Source organism: Gossypium hirsutum, chromosome A08 (genome assembly GCF_007990345.1).
Source record: "Gossypium hirsutum isolate 1008001.06 chromosome A08, Gossypium_hirsutum_v2.1, whole genome shotgun sequence".
Taxonomy (NCBI): Eukaryota; Viridiplantae; Streptophyta; class Magnoliopsida; order Malvales; family Malvaceae; genus Gossypium; species Gossypium hirsutum.
In genome coordinates, this window is record NC_053431.1 from 8,675,369 (window position 1) to 8,698,289 (window position 22,921).

The window sequence follows — 22,921 nt, forward strand, 5'->3', positions numbered from 1 at the left end:
AAAGTTGGTAATATTTTAGGCAATCCGAGAAAACCAGGAAATTTCTGGTTGTGGAATCACACCTCTAAAGTAAGGAGTCCATTTCTTACATTTATTAATTCTTGTCATTTTTTATAATACATAAATACCTGATAATTACAGTATTGTTTGGTTCTCCTTGTCGTTTTATATGACTTTTCCAACCTCATTAAGTTTACTATCTCAATGAAATAACTATAATTCCTTCCTTCTTATTAAGTAAACTTTATCGGGAGAAATTTTTAATAATTGTAGGTATTATTCTCGTAGGGCTAATGGAGGGAGAACATCTCAATTGATGGAAATGATTTATAATGCTCCCCACTCAATTTGATAATTAATGCTATCCATTATACTAACACCTCTCTTGTCTCTATATCTTCATGGATTAAGGGCTCTCGGAGACAAAACTCCCAACAATTGTCTAAAGATTGAATCCAGAATCAATGTCAACGATAAACTTAAACACAAATCCTTCATCGCTCAACTTAGTTCACGTTACCTAAATAAGTCAGTCAATTGTTTTTGAATTAATGGGTAATGACTAAAAACGTTTACTTTTACATGTGTTAGCGTTTGAAGGGGTGTAGTTAGATACTAGATAATCTAATCCACTCATGAGTCCAAGTCAAGCAATCTAGATAAGATAGAAAAATAAGCATAACAGTGAAAAATAAGCCATCCTTTTAGGCTTCTGACTTGTGAGCAGCATCGACATAATGGATTAGTTTAAAAGGTGGGGCAAATCCCAGCAAGCTAGCTTAATATAGAATCCCATAATATAATATATGCTCATTTCACCATCTTCCACAGGAGGTATTCCGCCTGAGAAATTAGGCTAGTCATTTTAAATGAAAAAAACGAGGGTTGGAGAAAGCGTAAAGAGGTAGGTTTAGTAGGGGGGTTGAGGCCCATTGCTTTAATTCCTACATTCTCCCACTTTTCACCATTTGGATTGGATTTCTGCTATTAAAGGACGATGAGCTTTTATATACTTATTACTTATGGTTTAATCATCCTCTATTCATCCTGCAGTTAACATTTTTTGTAAATATGAGACCTTGGTATAATCATAAGCACTATGCAACCGAGATTTCAGTTTGATTTTGCTGATTATTTCATTCAGTTCAATTAATTAAAATATATTTATAATTTATATTATATGATTATGGTCTTTAATTAAAAATTCTTGGCAAAGATTCTCTTTTTCCAACAAAAGGAGAAGACAGGCATCATATGGAATACCAACAATCCAAAACCCAGCAACATAAATAGATCCTCTAAATTGTAACAATGGGAGATTTCAAAAACAACAAAACTATGGTTTCCATCAAAATAAAACAATTAAACCAAAAACCAACCAAAGTTCATACAGTGAAACACACACCTCAACACTACAATTTTTGCCATTTCAAAAGCTAACCTCTCACATGGCTGTAAAAGCTTTCTTCCCACCACCGGAAGACCCCGCCGGAATGACCTTTAGCACATTGAACCTCACCGTCTTCGACAAAGGCCTGCAACAAAGTTGTTTCATAAGTTGAGATCGGGGAACAATTGTGGCAGTAAATATGTAAAGGATAAAATGCAATCAAACAACAAACCTGCATTGCCCGATTATAACATGATCTCCTTCTTTAACACGAAAGCAGGGGGATATATGAGCTGGGATATTGCTGTGCCTTTTCTCGTATCTGAAACAATTGTGATACCATATTGAATGACATCAATGAGGGCTTTTCATATATGTGGATAACATTCTTTTGTAAAAACTAAAATATCTAGCAAATCAATGGAAATATTAAAAAAAAAAGGCATCTTGCCTTTGGTATTTCTTGATGTAGTGAAGGTAGTTCCTTCGGACGATAATAGTCCTTACCATTTTTGCACTATGGCAAGTACCGGCAAGGATACGGCCTCTAATAGAAACAGTGCCAGTAAATGGGCATTTCTTATCAATATATGTTCCTGGACAACATTGAAATCCAATGTAAGTGTCAACAAATGCAATTGTAGAAAGGGTGAGGGGAAGCAGACATGAAATAGTACGATGAAAATGAATCTACAAATGGCTAGACATCCATAAAAATTATGGATGCCCCATGGTTCTATGACATGAACTGTTTTGAGTAAAGGTAAGATCACAGAAACATGTTAGCCAAAAACATGGCCTCCACAGTGTAATCACATCGGTCAGACAAAACCCCAAAAGAAAGCATCTAACATGAAGTGCAATAAACTTACTATATCAATGCCCTAAAACAGTTCCAAGCAGAAAACAGAGTAAAATGGTGATGAATGTTGTCCCGAAATCTCCGAAAAGAACAACATAGTTAGATTATCTAGTTTAACAATAAAAAATATAGCAGAGAACAAGTACTTCCCATTACACATATTCAGTGGTGAACACAAGGAAGCATGGCTAAGAAGAATATATTCTAATTGCCAAATCAAATAACAATATGCAGGCAAAATAGTAATGATAAGGAAGAGCAAAGCAAAGCAAACCTTCAATGGCCTCTCTGGGTGTCTTAAAGCCTAACCCAATGCTTTTCCAGAAGCGATTCCCGCCCTTTCCAGGTCTCTTTCCTTTCCCATTTTTTTTAGAGCTGATAGAGGTATTAGAAGGTCTGAGTAAGATGAATTAGCAACAAAGTAAAACATATATAACAATGGAAGAAGCTAGTTCACCTTAAAAACACCTTGGGTTGTTTGAGAAATGCTTTCTCCGTCTAATATACAATAAAAAGAAAGATCAAAGCAGTTTCAAAACATAAAAATGAGACAGATAAAAGGCAGCGAAAGAGGAATGTGGACCTGTTCCGCCATGGCTGAGGATTGAAAGGACTACCCGATACTCTGCAAAGACACAGCACAAAAACCCTAATGGCAGGAGGCTGCAACGCAACCGTCCACTTTATATATGCATATGGGCTTTCATTTGCAAATTTCAGTTCTCTGCTTATGGGCTATTATTGGGTCGAGTTACAAATAGTCATCGTGTGGGTTGCCAATTTTCAGCCCACTTGGGGAACTATAAGGAATCCATCAATCTTGTCTTCACCTTTATTTCTTAATGAGCCAATACAACTTTTTAGTCTTGCAATTCAATCCAACTTGGATTTTTTTCAAGAATTGATGATGTGGCAGTACGAGATTGTGCCATGTCATCTCTTAAATTTTTTTTAAAAAAAATGTTATTAAATTTTTTAAGTAATAATATAGTACGGTATTAAAATGTCACATCGTCAAATTATTTATATTTTCCAAGTTCAAGAGGATATTGATATCAAAGTGGCCCTAAATGTCAAGTTCAAGGATTAAATTTCCAAAAAAAATTATCAAATTATTCACACTAATCATATTTAAATTAGGATAAAGAATTTAAATTAATCTCAAACTTTAAAATTTTCTAAAAAAATTTTAAAGTATCAGTATTATATCAATAAATTTTTTTCATTTACTTACCGATAAATTTACATATTAAATCTGTGAAATATATTAAAAACATGTCCTAAACACGTATGTAATTGTCGATTTACATGTTTGGTTATAACATATTTAAAAAAGAAACAGATCACACTTTTATTGATTTTTTTTAATATGTCAAAAAAAAAAACAGTACGTGGGATAAATATATATAAATTTGAGTGAATAGTGACGGTCCATGGAATAAAATATATAAAGCCCAAATATTTGGGCTGAGGGTTCCTATAAGCCCAGAATCAATAAGTCCAAAAGGGGGATATTTGAGCGGAGTGGAATTGAGATTCTGCTCTCCATTTTTCAGATCACATCACAATACTGTGTTAGAGAAAAGAGTGAATAAAGAGAGTGAAAGACCCTCACACTCCCAGTCTCCGACCTTGCGAGAGCCGAGCGACCCCTCCCAGAATGCTGCGTCGAGCATTGGGGCTCTTGCCCCGACCCATAGCAGCTGCAAGGGCTCGATCCTTTTCCACCGATCTGCCCGCCGCTCACACTGCCGATGCCACCTTCATGGAGGCCTGGAACAAAGTCATGCCCAACACGGATCCTCCTAAGACCCCTCTATCTTTCATGCACCCTCGCCCGCCTACCCCTTCCTCCATTCCTCCCAAACTCACTGTCAATTTCGTTCTTCCTTATGCTTCTGAGTTGTCCACCAAGGAGGTAACATTTCGGTTCCTTTATTTCCCTAATCGTTCTGATTTCTAGTTAGGGCATTTTCAATTTGTCTTTAATGCTGAAGGTTAGTAAGGTTGGACATAGAAAATGCTGCTAGGCTAAGGCTATTTTTTTTTTGTTTTTGGGGTCAACAGAATGCCAGTGGTGATAAACCCAATTTTGAATATTTTACCTTATAAAGCTCCTATAGGTATATATTAGTGATGATGAAACCATGCAATGCATCTCTATTCCTTACATTGGTTACATATTTCTGAACCTAAAGTTGTTGCAGTATTGCTCTCAATTTAGAGTTTATTATTCTCCAACTTTTTAACTTCACGGTCTTCTTCACATTCCCTTGGCTGATGATGTATGCTAGACTTTCCAGAAAGTCATTTCTGGATGCCTCATACCTTGCACCAGTGCACCATTTGTCCCAAAAAAAAAAACTTTTAAATGGGTTTTTAGTATATGTCAAGTCTTGGTTGTCCAAGCCACTTTAACTACCCCTTTTAGATGTAGGAGTTAAAGTCGTATAACATGCTTGTTCAGTTGTAACTTCATTAAAAATGGTTATTAGAAAATGTGGTAATGTTGATAATGGCCGTTACAAAGAGAGTGAGGGGTTGTGTTTTGATTGACATCTGCTTTGTACTTATGAACTGCATTTCGTAACTTTGTCCTTAAGTATAAACAGCGTATTTTGTTTGGACTTTTTAAAGCTGGATTTACTTTAGCCAGATAATTGTAAGTAATTCTGAGGCAACAACAACAAAAAGATCCAGTATTTGGTGCAATGTTATTAGAATGATGCCTATTTGTTAACATATTAGTTCCTTAATATTCCTAAATATGTTACGGATTTCTGATTTTAGTTTTTTTGTTTTGTCAAGACATTCTGCCATTGAATGGAACCCCTTATAAGTTGTACAAAGATAGTTATTTTCAGCCTTATGATTACAGATTGATTTTGAGAAAGTGGAGGTGTGCAACTCAAAAAGATTGCACCCTAACAGCCAAACCAATAGTGAATCTGTCACTTATTTATGTTCCATCAAGAATGGTGACCATGCTGATATTTGATCAAGTTTTTAAATCCTTGCTGTGATTGAAAGATACTGTATTTTAAACATTCTTCTTCCATTTCCATCTATATTTCCTCTTAGAAAATTCCAACACCAAGACCATTAAGGGAATTTCCTCAATTTTCAACTAAATCTGACCTTATATGGCACTTCCATTCAATTTGGATGACTCAACCTAAGTTCACTGTTGTTTTTCTTGCTCTTTTGCTAAGTTTGAGCAATGGTAAACATAATGAAGTAAAGCTACAATATTGAACTGTCCCTGCCCTAGAAGCCATTCTGATTGATAATAAATGAAACAATGAAAAAGAGGAATGCATGTGTGTTTTTTATGTTTTTCTTGTTTGTTTTCAGTGTGGGTTTGGCTGAGGGGCATGGTAGGTTCTTCCATGAATATTAGGCCTGTGTAATTTGGAACAGTAATGCAACTTTTCATGGTGTTGATGTACTGCGTAAGAGAAAAAAGAATGAGGTGGATGAAGGCAAAATGATAATAATGTCTGAAATCATTGACTATATGTTGCTCTTTAGATGAATCTCTTAAATCTTGAACTCCCTGTGTCCAGGTTGACATGGTTATAGTACCAGCCACAACCGGGCAGATGGGTGTTCTTCCAGGACATGTAGCAACAATTGCAGAATTGAAGCCTGGTGTGCTGTCAGTGCATGAAGGAAGTGAAACTACAAAGTATTTTGTCAGCAGCGGTTTTGTTTTTATCCATGCCAACTCATTTGCAGATATAATTGCTGTCGAGGCAGTGCCACTCGATCAGATCGATGCAAATCTTGTCCAGAAAGGGCTTGCAGATTTCACCCAAAAGCTGAGCTCAGCCACAACTGAATTGGAGAAAGCTGAAGCACAGATTGGGATTGATGTTCATAGCGCACTTAACTCAGCTCTCACAGGCTAACCGTTGTTTGCCATTATGTTCATTGGTTAGTCCATTTGTCCCCTTCTCTTTTAGGTTTATCTCATGGAAGCTGATGTTATTCTGAATACGGTGGTTCTATTTGTTCTGAATATTTAAAGAGATACTGCTTGATTAATAAAGAGGAAACCGGAGATTTTGATTTGATACATAATCAAATACACTAGTATTAGTGGTAGTAGCATAAAAGCAGCAACGGCCAGGGATTAAAGCTAAGGGAATTAATATAACAGAGAAAATCACTTCATAAGATCTCAGCACTAATATTTAGCATCTATAAAAATGTAGGTGGTGTGTTCTTTTTGGTCTGACACACTTTGGTATCCGTTTGCCACATTGGGTTTTGATTAAATCTAGAATCAAGTCAGACGGAGGGTAAGCTCTTTCTGTACTGTTTTTTTTTTTAATTAAAAAAACTTAAATTTGGAATCTTGCTTAAAGGCATTAAATTTTTTACCACTCGATTCAAAAGGAGTCGAAGGTGATGATGTATTATGGGCTATTTGTTGTCCGGTGATCATCCAAGTTATGACTTTAAAATTAAAGCTTGGAACTTGAAGGAGTACTTGCCATGTCAACTTTTATATATTTCATAAATAAAGAAAAGAATCATCGTCACTCCGAAAAACGAGAAAAAGGTGTTTTTTACTTCCAAATCCAATAAATGATTAAACAAATTCCTGAGCTTGCATAGCATCTAGTCAGATTGCTTTTTATATTGTGTTGTTGCACTTGGGGGGTTTTTCCTTTTAAGAAAGAATACTTAGTGAGAAATTTTTTGCTAATTGTTTAGCTTTGGAATTAATCACGTTACAGTCAACTTTTATTATTAAATACAGTGCTATAACTTCTCTAATTTAAAGCTATACTTACTATTAGTTTTTTTTTTCAAAGAAAAAGTTTTACATCCCTTAAATACCATATTCCAGTCTCTATACTTTAATTTGTTTATTTTTTAGTCTGTAAACTTTGTTGTTGACCACGGTAATTATTAAATTCGTTTAACTAAATTAGGTTATTTTCAAATTTTTAAGCGACTAAATTTACCCATCTAAATTAATCTATATATTTTATGCATGGTAGATAAATTAATAGTAAAAATAATAAAATTGAACCCAATAAATATTTTATAAAGATGTTAATTTTGGCATGGGTACAAAAAGTTAAATTTGATTACCACAAATTTAAAAAGTGGATGCATGATGTAATGAAAAAAATAATGTGATTTTATTGGCGAAGTGATATTTTATTATGATTTAAACAAAACCTTATTACAATGATAGTGATGAATGCAAGGCAACAGGATGAATTTATCTGTTCATTTGCATAATGTCCACTAAATAATTAAATTAAATTGAATTCAATTTTCTGTATACACTGAAATTCAAACTCTACCTTTTGGAAATAAATTTTTACTTTTTTTTTTCATTAAATATCGCATTAAAAAAAAAGGAAAAAAAGCATTTTTTCTTTCTGAAAAAAAGAAAAAGAAAAACATTATCCTTAAATCCCACCTGTTAGTTTTGATTTGAAAGCTTGAGTTTATTCAATCTCTTATCCTACTTTTAAATTATTGGCTTAGTTCCTTTGCGTTTTTGGACTGCTTTTCTTACAATAGTTGGAAGCTCAGGTTAGACGTTACTTTTGGACATACTCTTATTTCTACGAAAAAACAATCCCTCCCCTTTTATACGAATTAAACAGCTCAAGGTAAAATTGAATGGAGAAGAAGAAGATAGAATCATATGTCATCTTGGACAACTGATTTGTCCTTATAGATTTAGATAGAGCGGTGATTGAATGTGCTATAAATCACTTTTGATAGTTTTTATCAATAATGATAATTAATAAGTAAAGTCTACTTTAAATATAAAATCAAAAAATGATTTAAATTCAAAACTATAAATAATTGAAAACAAAGTGACGTAAATTTAAAACTAATACAAAATAAAATAACTTAAATCTAAAACAAAATTGATATGAAATCATCCAAAAAGAAAAAGTTGAAATTACCTAAATTCGAAGGGATCTGATACTTAAACTAGTCAATTTAAAGAGCATTTACTACAGTGGAGCTCCAAAGTAGGGGGAACAAGCATGTGCAAGCGGTCCACATCCCGCCCCCACTCAATAATTGATTCCCACTATGGCGACGACTCCACCGTGAGCACCACCACCACCAACTCATAAGCCCTTGATCTCAATCCTGACCGCTACAATAAATCAGTATCATTTTTCCTACATCCGCCACGTATGATGCGGCAAATAATTCTATGGTGCTGCGCTGGCGATCGAATCGGGACGCAACGTACACGGGCAATGGAATGGTAGAACGTTGGGGGACGCTGCCCGGGTTTCACGGGCAGCATGCATGGACCTTTAGGTGTAATAAAGCCAGCAAGATGATGAGTCAGGTGGGCCCCCTTCTTCGATGTTTTTGTCGGGTTGTGTTCCATCGGTGGGGCCTACGTCTACTCAGCTCCTAGTTCGGTTTTTGTTTTCCTCTACTTGTGGACCCTACCAATTTCTCAATCCCAGTTGGAAAAAAAAACCAGCCAAAAAACAACTGGTCCTCCTTCCTCTGGAGAATTCAGGAACCGCCCACAACTTTTTTTTTCCCTTCTATTGGCGTAAGTTGATAACTTATTAATGTACACAAAAAAATTATTATTTTATAATTATTGGAGAATTTGATCATTTTATTTTGATTTATAATCAGTTTTTTTAATAATTCGATTTTCATAAATATTGATAATGAAATTAGAAGCCAAAAAAACATGGCATAAACACAACATGGACCATATCGTAAAATGACAAATGTAGTTACGGACATCATTTGCCACAAAGTTTCATTTGATTGTGGCACGTGTTTTTGCTCTCCACCCAAAGATCCAACACTACGTACGGCAGAGTTTGAGTTCATTGAACCAAAACCACAATGGTGACTTGAAAAAAGATTAAAATAATATTCATCGGTAACCCTAAACCAGTAATTAGTTAAAAACAGACACCTGGCATATTAAAAAAAATAAAATTTGATTCTTATTCGTAATCATCAGAGAGAGAAAAAGCAACTCACTTTATTTAATTAATTAAAAATATAAAATAAATAACTTTGGCAGAAAGTAAGAAAGATAGCGTATCAATAATCAAGCATTTTTATAATACCGCTTTTCATTTCCAATACCGCCCTTGGATTTGTGCGTATCATAATGCACTTACTTTTACAACATCACCAATCAAATTTACACACCTGTCCATTTTGGGGCTACATAGTCTTACAGTAGTCCCTGTACTACCTGATTGCACCGAGTCAAAATCTAAGCTACAAGCTGACGCTTTCTTTATATATAGCTGCCAACCCTCAACTGCTTTTCCTCCCTCAACTCACAACACTCTCTTCCAACCTTTTTCAGTTCCGGCCACTCTAAACAAGCGACTAATATGTCGGGTTATTATTATTACTCAGGGTGCCCAGATCACTACGAGGCTCATTATCTGGATGCCTGCTCCGTTTGCGGCAAATCGCTTCATAATTCCGATATTTTCATGTACAGGTTGGTTGAATTTTGTATTTTGTATTTTGAACCGGATTTGATTATGAAAGAATCTTGTTTTCTGATGGTTATTATTATTTTTAAATTGCAGAGGGAATACACCGTTTTGCAGCAAAGAGTGTAGACAAGAACAGATGGAGATCGATGAAGCCAGAGAAAAGAAATTGAAATCTGGCCGATCTCTTAGAAAATCGGATTCAAAGAGCTCTACACCCAACAAAACTGTTCGGACGGGCATTGTTACGGTGTCGTAATTACATCTTCTTTTTTTCTTTAAATGATAATTGTATCATCATCAATTTTGAAAAAAAAAAACGAAAAAACAAGATCGGGACAAGAATGGGAAAAAAAAAAGAAACCTTCAATGGAATTTTGTATTTTCGTTTTATTATTGGGTATGATGTTTGAGAGGAGTGGATGTTTATAAGGGGAGGGTATCGGATGTGCAGTTTTCATTAATGGAAAATGTGCAAAGATTTATAATTTCTGGTATTCTTGAAATTTTTGAAGCATTCAAGTTCCAAAGATCCCTCTTTTAGTCTTTCCCGACCAATCTGTCTGCGGGAGATCATACCATTCGTTCTAACATGTTGACCCTTTCATTAAGCAAATGGATATATAATATTTTAAGGGGAATAAGGGCAAGAAGGAAAAAAAAAAAACCGATTTATCAGTATGTGCTTAATTCAATGAATGTGGACATGGTTGAACAGTATATTGAGTGTTGGGCAATAGCTTTAAGGGGGAAAATCATATTTTACCGATTTCCTGTAAATTTCGGACCAGAGTTGGAGCTGGAAAGAACTTTTTGTTTTATTCTGTACTGAATGGACCCTCCCTGATTGAATCGTTTAGTTTCCATGATAGTTCGAAGGCATCTCTTCTTTAGCAAATTACAAAAGGAATAAATTAGCTTCATTTTTCCATAGCAATAGACGAACTTAAATATCGTCAAGAACTCAAGAAAAACACAACTTGTCGAGCAGAGAGATGGAAATATTTTCTAGGCTCCCAAACAGAGGAGGAGGGCATACATTATACAGCTGCAAGCCATTCTTCATCTTTGTTCCATTCTTCTAGTTCATTATGAGTTCAAATGATTAGTTTTATTTATTTATTTAATATCAATAATTGGCTTTCTGAGTCCAAAAAATTGTGGCGATTCATCTTTGTTTAATCATCATAAGCCCAAAACATAGCCCATTTATACTCCATGGATATATGCTTTTGTCCTAAAAGAAAACCTGGAAATAGGAAGTTAATTAATGGGACATAATAGAAATTATGGGTCAAGTGTTTAGTATAGTCCCTGCACTACTCCATATGCACATGCTAGAAAAGGTTTATATATTGTTGGAATCTAAAGTGGTTAATTGCTTGAATTGATTAAGTTGAATCTAAAGTCAGTTATTTATATAGTTTAATTTTTTTACATAGTTTAATTTTTTTACGTTTGTGGAGTCTAACTCAATAAGTAATCCCACTATCTTTTAACCCACAAAAAAAGAGCGTAAATTATGCTCTATCACTCCCTAGTATAGAGACCTCACCTTTGTACTTAAAAATTGAAACACTCACCTCTAAACTTTCCTCTTGAGAATTTAGATTGTAAGCACAATCTGTTTGCACTTCAATTCCATTCAAAAGTACATTCCTAAATGAACATATAGTACATAAACCTAAACAAGTTTTTCAAATATATGGGTGTTCAAGACTTGATAATATACTAGAGATCAACAACAATTCAATCCCTATTAAATAGGGAAAATACAATATATTGATAAAGTGCAATGTAAAGTAGAATTTTTCGAGATATGTCTTCAATGTAATCTTAATCTAATCTCCATATTTTAAAGGATTCGATTGGTTAATCCTATTCAATCAAATCTTCAAAAATTTGTTGCTCCACAATATGAATCTTCAAATATAAGCCAACACACATTCACAAAATCATTGAAGTCATTGCCCAAGTGACGTGGTTGAAAAGATTTCCAATTCCACATAAGACAAGTTATGTTGCCCATCGAAGTGCTAGATTGAAGTGGTCACTTCCACTGGTCTTTTGACATACACTTCAAAAACACTTTCCTTAACAATAAAACCTCTATCAAAGTTGGTCAAGACTTCCATATTTTGAGCACAATTGATAATTTTTTCTTCACAAGGTAAGCTTTAATCTATCTTGATATGCTCAAATATCATCAAATCAATTATCTTTAATATAAGGCTACACAAGATTATAAAGTCAACTTATATCTTCTTGGATTGTATATCCCAGTGTACAAGGTAAGTAAATAACATAAGAATCCTTGAAAAGTAATCTTGCTTTATTCAATCTCTTCTCTAGTGATAAACATGAGATTGGCTGCATAAAATCCTCAAAAAGAGATAAACAAATCATCAAAATATTTTGATCAAACATGCCAACAAATAAGACAACTTATATGTCTCACACAATGATGATGAAAATGATCATTTCCATCTTCCATTAGCCACTTCGAAAACTTGCCTCAACATATATATTGATAGTCTTTTAAAATTTAACATCTAATTATTATATTTTAATTTTGAGAGATTTTATTTAAAAATCTACCTTTCATCCAATTTTGCCGGCATGGCAATTATAGAAAAAAGGAATAATAACTTTATAGCCATCAACATTTATAGTTTTTTTATGAATTTGGTGCTTATTCTTTAAAAAGTTATGTACATAAAAAAAATTTCATTTTTTTTTATAAAAATAAAAGGTTTAAATTCTTATGGGTTGATTTTCATCATCAAGCTGATTGTTGAAAACCCAAAGTCCATCTATGGTAGCAATACCATACAATGGAGATGAAATTGTGAATGAAAGAAAATGAGAAGCAAGCGAGTGAACATGGAACAGTGACACTTAAAAGTCATGTATTTTTAGGCATTTCACATCTTCCATGGTTGGAGAATGAGGGTATAATGGCTTGGAATGCGAATATGAGGTCGATCGAAGTAGGTTCTCGAGGTTGGCTGAAAATGATAGGGCCTTGTAGGCGGATTGTGGAAGAGCTGCTTCGGTGATTGCCATAGGTGTGCTTTTGAAGTAAACTTGTGTTATGGGATCAATTTTTTTGGTTATGCCTTTTATATATACATCTAACGAATTTTAATTGGGCATTGGGCGAATGTAAGGCGGGCCAGCAGTGACTTTCACCCTAATAAAAAGAAAAATTGTCTTTTAAGTCTTATTAAATTTTTTAAAGAATTTATAAATTATTAATGATAAAAATATATTTTAATCTTTACAAAATTTATAATTCAAAATTGACCCTTTTGAATTAATGTTCTGGCTACGCTCCTACTTTGAAGACAAATTTTTTTTAAATAATTTTGGTGAAATTTAAGTATAAATTTATTATTTCTTAAAATTATATTTTTATTTAACATATGAAAATATTAATTTTTTTATTTTTGAGTTAATATATATTTGCCTCCTAAACTTGTTCACTTGGTACCTAGTTGATACTTGAATTATTATTTTTGGATTATCACCGTTAAATTTTGTTGATGTGGATGAAATATGATAACCTCATATCATGACACATGACAAGCCCTAATAAAAAAAATTAAAAATATTTTACCTTTAAAATGAATCTGGACATATGATTATCCAAATTCATTTAACTTGAATAACCATTTGCTCAAATTCATTTTGAACTGAATTTTTAGTAAACTATATATATATATTTTATAAACTTGCAACTTTCTTATATTATTACTTTGAAATTAAAGGTACATAAAATATATATTTTTAAAAATATACCTATATAAATTTGTAACTTTAGGTGAAAATGAACAATTATTGTTCAAATTTTAATTTGTACAAGTTTAAAAATGTGATTTTGTGAAGGTTGGTTAACTAAAGAGATGACCCGAGAGAAATAATTTGTTTAGAGTAACCTTGAGGTTTTCAAGAGCTGGTCCATTCATCATTGTTAAAAAAGTATTTATAGGAGAGATTCTCTTGTCTACAAATGTGATGTGGAAGGATAAATACTCAATCCTACTAAATTTATAAAGAATATTCATGGGCGTGAAGGATGTGCACCATGAGATCCTATTCTGTTATATATTTAATAAAGACGAGTTTATTATACCTAAAAATGAGTGCATTAGAAGCGATATAACTTATTATCAATAAGTGAGAGGTTGGCTAAGAGTAATTATCTAACAGATAACGAAAGGATATTCAAATTTCCATTAACTCATTTTCGTCCGAATCAATATTTTATAATAGAAATAATCCATCTAGAAAACCCGCATTAACCAAGCCGTCCAGTAATTTTTGAGTGTAACATTCGTAATAAATACATGGTGGTAAATATAGAAGAGAATCTTTTGGTGATTAAAATACTTAAAAAAAATAATATTCATGGGTGACGTAAACCCCATTTAAGTAATTGGTAACGAGACACTTACACATCCAACCATTCACCCTTATTTTTAATTTGATTTGATTCTTATGCAGAGTCAACAGACCCTGACACTTTAATTAATATATTTATAAATAGTATCCCTAATTAAGCTTTTTTTAAAAAAAAAAAAAACCAACCCGCTTTGATCCGTTTTACAACCTTTCCAATCAACGTCTAACACCTCTCCCATTTGTTTGGGCTACATAGTCCTTACTGTACTCCCTGTACTGCCTGATTGCACCAACTCAGAATCCAAGCTATCACCTCCGTTTGCTTTATATATACCTGCCAAGCTTTGACGCCCATCAACTCACTCTTTTATTCTCTTCCACCCTTTTTCAGCTACCAGCGCCGCCCTCAGCTCAGGCCCTACTTTACGAAATTCAACAAGTAGCAAGCAGTTAATATGTCGGGATATTATTATTACTCAGGGTGCCCAGATCAGTACGGGGCTCACTATCTGGATGCCTGCTCCGTTTGCGGCGAATCGCTTCATAATTCCGATATTTTCATGTACAGGTTTGTTTGCTCTTTAGTATTGATTTTAAAATTCGGATCGTGTTTGAGTATGAAATAATCTTGTTTCCTGATGGCTATTTTTTCAATTGCAGAGGGAATACACCGTTTTGCAGTACAGAGTGTAGACAAGAACAGATGGAGATGGATGAAGCCAGAGAAAAGAAATTGAAATTTGGTAGATCACATAGGAAATCGGATTCCAAGACCTCTACACCCAACAAAACTGTTCGGACGGGAACTATTACGGTGTCGTAGTACATATTTGCTTATCTTTTTCTGAGTAGGGTGATAATGGTATCATAAATTTTGCAAAAAGAAAACGAGAAATAAGATAAGGAAAAAGAAAACCTTGAATGGAATTTTGTAATATCGTTTTTTATTGGGGTTGAGGGTTGATAAGGGAGGAAGGGGGAGGTATCAGATTGTTCAGTTTTCATCAATGAAAAATATTCAGAGATCTATAATTTCCGGTATTCCTCTGAATTGAAGCTAGCTTTTAATGATCTGATACTCGAAAATCATATTAAAGTGTAACTAAATTTGAATGAAATCGTAACACGGCAAAGTTTTGTGCCCATCACGATATTAGAATTTAAATTGGGATTAGCAAAATGGGTCTGTTTTATTAAGCAAATGAGAAAAAAAACTGATATATCAGTAATTGGTAAATGCAGTGAATGTGTAAATCGTTGAACGGTATATTGTCTTGAGCAAAAGCTTTTTGGTCGGATTGAATGGACCCTGCCTCCTACTTACTTTTCACTTGTTTTGTCCCATTCAATCATCCCTTTTCACCTTATATTAATGGCTTTTTACCATGCTTTCATTACCATTTCCAATGCTTATTTGACAAATATTAACATTATTTAACAAATTACAATATAATAATTTAGCTTTACCATTTTTCCATGGAAATGAAATATATCTAAGGCTATTTTAATATTGCTTTTAATGGTGTTATTAAAAAGTGTTTTTAAAAAATTTAGTTTAAATTTGAATGTTTATTATTGTTATCAAAAAATAATTTTGAGGAATAAAATGTTTATTTTAGACATGATATTACTAAGTAATAAATATGTATTTAAATAATTTTTAAATTAATACTATTATTATATTTTAGTAGGAATATAAAAAATAATTTATTATAACTTGTTGTTGATATTTTAATATATGAAATATAAATTTTAAATATTTTTAAGCAATAAATACTAATTATTTATAAAATTTAATTAAAATATATAAACTATATTTTAAATAATTAAGTATAACCATTAAATATTTGTAATTAGATACTAATACATTTGTATTATTTTAAAAAATACTTTTTTATTTTTAATTAATGATTATAACACATTTGCAATTTAGCACCAAGAAAGAAAAAGAAAAGTATCATACTGTTGGAGAGGTGAAAAAATAATTAAGCATCAAAAGTGTTTTCAGTAGAGAAAAAGCTAAAAATTTTAGCTTCTCCTCTTCAAAAGCTAAAATTTCAGTAAAAAATAACTTGTTTAACACAATTTTTCTTTTAAAAGTATTTTTTAAGCCAAAAGTATTTTTTTAAGCAATACTAACAAATTCCTTAGTTTCTTTCTTATTTCTTATACTTATTACTTTACTTTGCACAAATCATTTTATAATTTTACCATTTCCCTAAACCTTTTAAAACATCAATTCCTAATGCAAACATCTTCAAGTACATAAAAGAACACAACCTCTCAAGCAGAGATAACTTATATTTTAAGAATCAAATCGGTAGTTTATTATATCATCAATCTTCGATTCATCCAATTTGATCGATCTATCTAGTTCAAAGCAAATAATTTACTAAAAATAAAAATAAAAATAAAAATTTAATTAAATAATAATAAAAATCCAGATCAATCGATTTGTACTACTTCGTAAGTTAATTGATATCCAGATCAATCGATTTGTACTACTTCGTAAGTTAATTGATATTTTATCACTCTTTAAACCGATACTTTAACTGTTTCTTGATCCAACCAATTAGACCAATCAGTCCAATTCAAACAATACTGGAGAGGAGTCGAAACCAGGGTGTCCACCGTTGGTAACTATGACTAATCAATCCCCTTATTATGGGTGCTCTCCAAAGAAGTAAGCGGTTGGCCATTAAATACGCTCCATTCTCATGGGCAATGATCAAACCTCCAACTTCATGGTTAAGGGATAATGTGAACAACCATCACACCACACCTAATGGTTAAAGAAAATTGATATAACCTAGAATCAATTGCATAATTGAAAGCTTAGCATATGATATTTTTAAGTGCATTATCAATACCCATATTGAAAATGCGGTAGTTAAGAATTTTTTTAGTAACATGGCTTTGATGCAGAAAGTTTCAAAGATGAAACTTGTTTGTATTTATTTTGTAAAGATTTTTTTTTTGTTTTATAGGCATTGTGTTATACTTCCTTTGACACTAGTAAGTTATTCATACTAACTAGTGGGTTTGAATTTAATAAAAATAAATTCCGACTCAAAAATATAAAATTTGTATATAACAGTGAGTAGAATTGAATTTACAGGAATTAATAATAATCTTATGTGTTTAATAAAAACAAGTAAAAAAATGACGAGTATCAAAATTCGAAACTAGAATTAAAAGTAATTTGACAATAATTTGGGATTAACAAAATCGGTCTAGTTTATTAAGCAAATGAGAAAAACAAGAAAAGGAAACAAAGACAAAAAGAAAACACTAATTTATCAGTATTTGGTAAATGTAGTGAATGTGGACATGGTTTAACAATATATTGTCTTAAATGAAGGTTTTTTTTGAATTAAATGAAACTTGCCTCGTAAATACTTTCCACTTGTTTTGTCGATAGAATTATCCATTTTTTTTTGGAATATGCTATTTGTTACATTTTGAAAAAGTAGGTCAATTGTCATTTTTCCCTCGTGAATAGAACCTTCCCGAAGTCATCACAATTTGTCTTTATTCGCCAATTTTTCTCTATTTTGTCTTCGGATCTCATTTAAGCCTTTGGTTTCCTATTGAGATTCCTTGGTTGCTTCTGTTTCTTTAAAGATGTTAGTGATTCTATTTTGTTTGAGTAAGAAGAACTGTCTCAATGCAGCCACATCTCGCCTTTGTTCGCCATTTTCTCCACAGGTCTTGTTGGTAGTTGGTTTTCTACCACTTCCAATCCTCTCAATTTTCGATTTCTAGTGTTTGGTTCGCCTTCCTTTGGCTGGGTTTGGTGGATTTCGTTTGTTTTAGGGTTTCTATTGAAGGACTAAATGAGTTATTGGGTTTGCTTTCTTTTCTTCTATTCTTAGTTCTTCTCATAGATTTGATCACAATAATTTGGGTTTATTGTGTTGTTTTCAGTTTTTGGTATTTGGTTCTCCTTCCTTTGGCTGGGTTTGGTGGATTTTATCTGTTTCAGGGTTTTTATCAAAGGAATAAGTTAAGTTATTTGGTCTGCTTTCTCTTCTTCTGTTCTCAATTCTTCTCATAGACTTGATCACAACAAAAGTCTTGTGCACACTGATACATATTGATTACCGTGATCTAGCATTTTTTGCAAACTAAAAGGTACATGCGACACAAGTTTAGCTCAGACGATTAACCTAATGTCTTTTTAAAGGTTTAGCCTGGACGAGTAATCTGACATGTATATTTTCAGTTTGGCCAAGCAATTTGATGTGTCATTAAAATTTTAGCTCGAACGAGTAACTTGTCACGATTATTGTTATATTCCTCGCCTAGTCCGGCTGCCAGACCCGAGTTACAAAATGCTTTAGTAAAATAGAGACATTCGCATGCACAACCAACCAATAAATTTATTTTTAATGTCAAAAAAATTTTATTTAGATCACTTACATATAGTAGAGGCTATAACATAAGTGAGACTAATTAATTTTTATAACAAATATCATTAGTTTTAGGTGATTTATTGTAACAGCCCGGTTTTAGCTAAATCGAAACAATGGTTTTGAGACTATAAATCCGAGGTTGTAAAATTATTTTTATATTATTTTTGGTGTTTACAATATTTGATTTTATATATGTGAAAATTTCATGAGCTAATTTTAGCATTTGAATATTAATTTGAGAAAATGACTTAATCACGTAAAATGCAAAAGTATCACGCTATAAGATAAAAGTGCTTAATTGACATGGCTTATTAATTGCAAGGTCCTTATGATGATATTATACCATTGGTTGTGTTAATGGACATTAATGGACTTGTATTATAAAATTCTATGTTATCTCATTAAGGTTAAACTTGTAATTTGATTAATAAAGGTTAATAAACAAAACAAAAATTCATAATTTGTGTCCATCTTTCTTTTGGTGACCGAATATCAAAGAAAATAAGAGAGGTTGAAAGCTTGCTAGGGTTCGTCACTTGCAAGGCTCAATTGGTATGTGATTTTTGTTCCGTTTTTGATGATTCCTACGTTTTTGTGATCGTTGCTTCGTGTTTTAGCTAGCTCGTGCTTTAATTTTCAAATTTGTTGATGATTTTGTGAAGTGCCATTGATGAGATCTTGAGTTCTTGAATGTTCGATGAAGGAAAATGAGTATTTGTTGATAGGTTATCATGTTTTGTGAAGTGATTTTTAGTGAAATTGTATAAAAGGGGTTAATTTGTGAAAATGTGAAAATGTGGGGTTAAATGTGTGAATAAATGATAAAATATGGGCTGCTAGGGACCTATAGAGAATTCTACTAAGCACTGGTTTTATTGAATATTGTGAATTTGGTGTATTTATGAAATAAGGACTAAATTGAATAAATGTAGAACTTTAGGGGTTAAAGTGAAAAATGTCCAAATATGTGTTTGTGGAATGAATTGAAAGATTATGTGATTAAATGAGTTGAATTTTTTTATAATATAGATCAAGATAAGAGGAACCCAGACTTAAATCAAGGCAAGAACAAAGTACTCGACTAGTCGACTAGTTTCGTCGTTTTTACGTTTGAGGAAAGTTCATACGTGATAAACATTGTTACAATTATGTTTCGAATGAGTATGACGACAAATTGACTATGTTTAGCACTTAGTGTGCGTTTCGAGATAGCTTCGACTATATATATAACACTTAGTGTGCGAATTGGAATAGCTTCGGCTATATGTGGCACTGAGTGTGCGATACTGGGATAACTTCGGTTTAATGTGATGGCACTAAGTGTGTGATATCGTTATAGCTTTTGCTAATCATTTTTACACTAAGTGTGCGAGTTCCTTGAGTATTGAAAGATTTCAGGATGGATTAACGTATTGAATAAAGAGGTGAAAATGTAATAAATAAATATGGGAGAGTACATGTATGTACGATACCTATGTGGTAGTTGATACTATGTGTATGAAGCTTGATGGATTTTTATATATATGATAAATAGTCATGGGTTAGAATTGAGTGATGATATGAGACTTATTAAGTGTTTATTAATTGATGATTTGAATATTATGAACTGTCTATTTTATTTAGTACGAACTTACTAAGCTATGAAGCTTACTGTGTGTTATTTGTCTATGTTTTATAGAGTATCAAAGCTAACTCAGACTCGGGGATCATCGGGAAACATCATCACACTATCGATTGACTCGTTGGTACTTTTGAAGCTTTGTATATATGGTATATGACATGTATAGGCTAGTGTCATTTTGGTATGTTTTGAGTCATGATTAGCCATGAGATTTGGCTTGTAAATGGTGATGTGTATGGCCACTTAAGTTGGCTTAAATTATGTGTTTGATAAGTAATATATGTGATGTATATAAGTTACCTTGTGTTTTGGCATGTTTGCCATGATTGTTGATATGACTAAGTGGTTGCTCATTTGGTTAGTTATTATTTGATGAATTAATACTTGAGGAATGATATATTTTGGTATGAGTTGTGGATGAAGAATTGGTATGTTTGAGAAGCATGATTTGGTTGATAGAAAGGTGAGATAATACATTTAGGAGTTATGTGAGTTTGATGATTATGGCATATTGATTTGGCATGTTTTGGTTGCCTATATAGGTATTGAAATGATACCATTTTGATGGCTAGGTGAACAGGATAAAAGGGTGGCAAATTGGTTTTGCAAATGGCCTATTTTTGTCCATACGGGCAGAGACACGGGTGTGTGTCTCAGCCGTGTGCGACACACGGTCATGTTATACGGCCGTGATAAACCATAATATATACATATTTTTACCCCATGCTTGGAATATTTTTGGACAATTTATCATAAGATTCGTTGAATTCGATGCTCTTAATCCTTTAAATGCATGTTTTATACTTAGGTGAGCACAAGGAGGCGGAAAGAGTAAGAAACAGGCCAAAAACGGACAAAATGGGCCTAATTTAGCGTGGCACACGGCCTAGGCACTTCCACACGGGTGATCCACACACCTGTGTGTGACACTTGGGTATACCACACGCCCGTGTGTCATGGCCGTGTCGACACTAAACCAAGTCAGAATTGCACACGGCCTGAGCACCTTCACACGGGCGTGGCACACAGCCGTGTCCTTATCGAGCCTAAGTCTAATTCTACTCAGAAAAGGCCAATTTTGGGCTAATTTGTTCATTCCAAAGTCTATTTAAAGACCCTAGAAGAGGATTAAAGGGGAGAGGTAGAGCAGAACGCAGAAAAGGCTCAAGGTCAGCCATCAAAATCATCCCAGAAGCAAGATCTCCTTCAAGACTGAAGATCTCTATTCAATTTCTACCGAAGTTTTTAGGTTTCTTTATGTTTTGTTGTTTTCCCAATTTTGAGATGTTTTCCTCTATTGTTATGGACTAAATTCCCTAAATACCTAAGGGAGATGAAACTTAAGACGAATTTTATTACTATTTGAATTATATGATAAATACTTGTTCTTATTCTTAATTGTGAATTTAACCCTTGCTTTAATATTCCAGGATATTAATTCAGGTTTTTGATGTGCTTATTCAGAGGAGAAAAATTCCATGTTTAAGAGTAGATCGCCCATAATTAAGCGGAGTTGCATGCAATCCTAGAGATAGGACGACATAAATCTGCCGGATTAGAGTCAAATCTAATAAAGGGATCTATAGATCGAGTTAATGCGACGATAGGGGTTTTAATTAGAAAGAGATTTCGATTAATCAACCTCGATCTAGTTGTTTTTAGTCTTGAGAGAGATGCTAACATAAATCAGGGATTTCTGCGGATTAAGTCAAGTGAATAAATCGTCAAATTCAGAAGTGATAAGTGAAGTCTAGGTGGATTCTTCCTTAGGTATTGTCTTCTCCATCGATTTTCCTAAAGTATTTTCCAACTTTTATCTCTGTCATAGTCTTAGTTAATTAGATAGTTAATTTTAGTTTTTAAAACATCCCTTCGGTTCTCAGGCTAGATAATAAAAAGAAAGTAATTACTAGTACTTTTAGTCCTCGTGGATACGATATTTCCGGTTTCACCATAACTATACTATTGTTCGATAGGTGCGCTTGCCTTAGTCGAATATTTAGTTAGTTTCACGACCATTAAGTTTTTGGCACCATTGCTGGGGATTAAGATATTACGAACACTTAATTTTTATTACTTCAGCCATTTTTTATTTTTATTGCAATTTAATTTTGTTTTTATTTACTAAATTTTCTTTTCTCTACTTCTGATAGGTTTTTATTTTTTATGACTAGAAGAAACCCGTCAGGACCTTTACCTTTTGATAGCAAAATCGAAAGCACAACTTATAAAAATCGAAGAGAAATAAGGCGAAGCCTACAATACATAGAGGAAGAGCAAGAAAACGATATCCATACTACAAATGAGGAGATGGTTAATAATCAGAATAATCCGCTACCTCCTGTGGTTTCTGTAAATCCCGTAGATCAGAATCCTGCTCCTCATACTATGTATGATTATGCTAAACCTACTTTAATAGGAACTGAATCGAGTATAGTTAGATCTGCTGTTCCTGCAAATAATTTTGAACGGAAATCTAACACGATTCAAATACTACAACAGTTTGTTCAGTTTGATAGTTTGCAGGATGAGGAACCAAACATTCATTTAGCTAATTTTCTGGAATTCTACGACATCTTTAAGATTAATGGCATTTCTGACGATGTCATTCGCCTTCAGTTATTTCCCTTTTCATTAAGAAATAAGGCTAAACAATGATTGAACTCGTTACCTCGAGGGTCAATCACCACTTGGGAACAAATGACCGAAAAATTTTTGCTTAAATATTTTCCACCGGCAAAAACGACT

At 33.0% G+C, this 22,921-nt stretch overlaps 4 protein-coding genes across 5 annotated transcripts; 3 read left to right on the forward strand and 1 right to left on the reverse strand.

Moving 5' to 3' along the window:
• Positions 1 to 1,260: 1,260 nt before the first annotated feature.
• On the reverse strand, positions 1,261 to 2,941 carry LOC107950790 (40S ribosomal protein S11). Its single transcript, XM_016885751.2, has 6 exons — positions 2,836 to 2,941; positions 2,710 to 2,750; positions 2,527 to 2,627; positions 1,842 to 1,986; positions 1,623 to 1,712; positions 1,261 to 1,535 (listed from the first exon to the last, which is right to left on the reverse strand). Exons 1-6 carry the CDS (start codon positions 2,845 to 2,847, stop codon positions 1,445 to 1,447), a joined length of 480 nt encoding a protein of 159 aa, XP_016741240.1. The 5' UTR covers positions 2,848 to 2,941; the 3' UTR covers positions 1,261 to 1,444.
• Positions 2,942 to 3,799: 858 nt separating this feature from the next.
• On the forward strand, positions 3,800 to 6,331 carry LOC107950798 (ATP synthase subunit delta', mitochondrial-like). The gene is made up of 2 exons (NM_001327581.2): positions 3,800 to 4,170; positions 5,819 to 6,331. The coding sequence occupies exons 1-2, from the start codon at positions 3,913 to 3,915 to the stop codon at positions 6,161 to 6,163; spliced, it is 603 nt and encodes a 200-aa protein (NP_001314510.1). The 5' UTR covers positions 3,800 to 3,912; the 3' UTR covers positions 6,164 to 6,331.
• A 3,001-nt stretch (positions 6,332 to 9,332) lies between these two features.
• LOC107950810 (FCS-Like Zinc finger 3) lies at positions 9,333 to 10,221 on the forward strand. Its single transcript, XM_016885765.2, has 2 exons — positions 9,333 to 9,738; positions 9,830 to 10,221. Exons 1-2 carry the CDS (start codon positions 9,626 to 9,628, stop codon positions 9,990 to 9,992), a joined length of 276 nt encoding a protein of 91 aa, XP_016741254.1. The 5' UTR covers positions 9,333 to 9,625; the 3' UTR covers positions 9,993 to 10,221.
• A 4,151-nt stretch (positions 10,222 to 14,372) lies between these two features.
• LOC107953735 (FCS-Like Zinc finger 3) lies at positions 14,373 to 15,178 on the forward strand. Of its 2 annotated transcripts, none has more exons than XM_016889130.2 (2): positions 14,373 to 14,705; positions 14,798 to 15,178. In XM_016889130.2, exons 1-2 carry the CDS (start codon positions 14,593 to 14,595, stop codon positions 14,958 to 14,960), a joined length of 276 nt encoding a protein of 91 aa, XP_016744619.1. In that variant the 5' UTR covers positions 14,373 to 14,592; the 3' UTR covers positions 14,961 to 15,178. The 2 variants fall into 2 exon arrangements, with proteins under 2 accessions (XP_016744619.1, XP_016744626.1); XM_016889137.2 differs by having other exon boundaries at positions 14,479 to 14,699.
• Positions 15,179 to 22,921: the final 7,743 nt, after the last annotated feature.

What these genes read in the sequence shown, in the direction of transcription:
- LOC107950790 (XM_016885751.2), bottom strand. An exon ending in ACCCAGAGAGGCCATTGAAG is followed by an intron (nt 1,987 to 2,526) that starts GTTTGCTTTGCT and finishes AATGTTGTCCAG; the next exon opens with GAACATATATTGATAAGAAA. An exon ending in TACATCAAGAAATACCAAAG is followed by an intron (nt 1,713 to 1,841) that starts GCAAGATGCCTT and finishes CAATTGTTTCAG; the next exon opens with ATACGAGAAAAGGCACAGCA.
- LOC107950798 (NM_001327581.2), top strand. Translation starts at nt 3,913, where the DNA reads ATGCTGCGTCGAGCATTGGGGCTCTTGCCCCGACCCATAGCAGCTGCA. An exon ending in CTGAGTTGTCCACCAAGGAG is followed by an intron (nt 4,171 to 5,818) that starts GTAACATTTCGG and finishes CCCTGTGTCCAG; the next exon opens with GTTGACATGGTTATAGTACC.
- LOC107950810 (XM_016885765.2), top strand. Translation starts at nt 9,626, where the DNA reads ATGTCGGGTTATTATTATTACTCAGGGTGCCCAGATCACTACGAGGCT. An exon ending in TCCGATATTTTCATGTACAG is followed by an intron (nt 9,739 to 9,829) that starts GTTGGTTGAATT and finishes TTTAAATTGCAG; the next exon opens with AGGGAATACACCGTTTTGCA.
- LOC107953735 (XM_016889130.2), top strand. Translation starts at nt 14,593, where the DNA reads ATGTCGGGATATTATTATTACTCAGGGTGCCCAGATCAGTACGGGGCT. An exon ending in TCCGATATTTTCATGTACAG is followed by an intron (nt 14,706 to 14,797) that starts GTTTGTTTGCTC and finishes TTTCAATTGCAG; the next exon opens with AGGGAATACACCGTTTTGCA.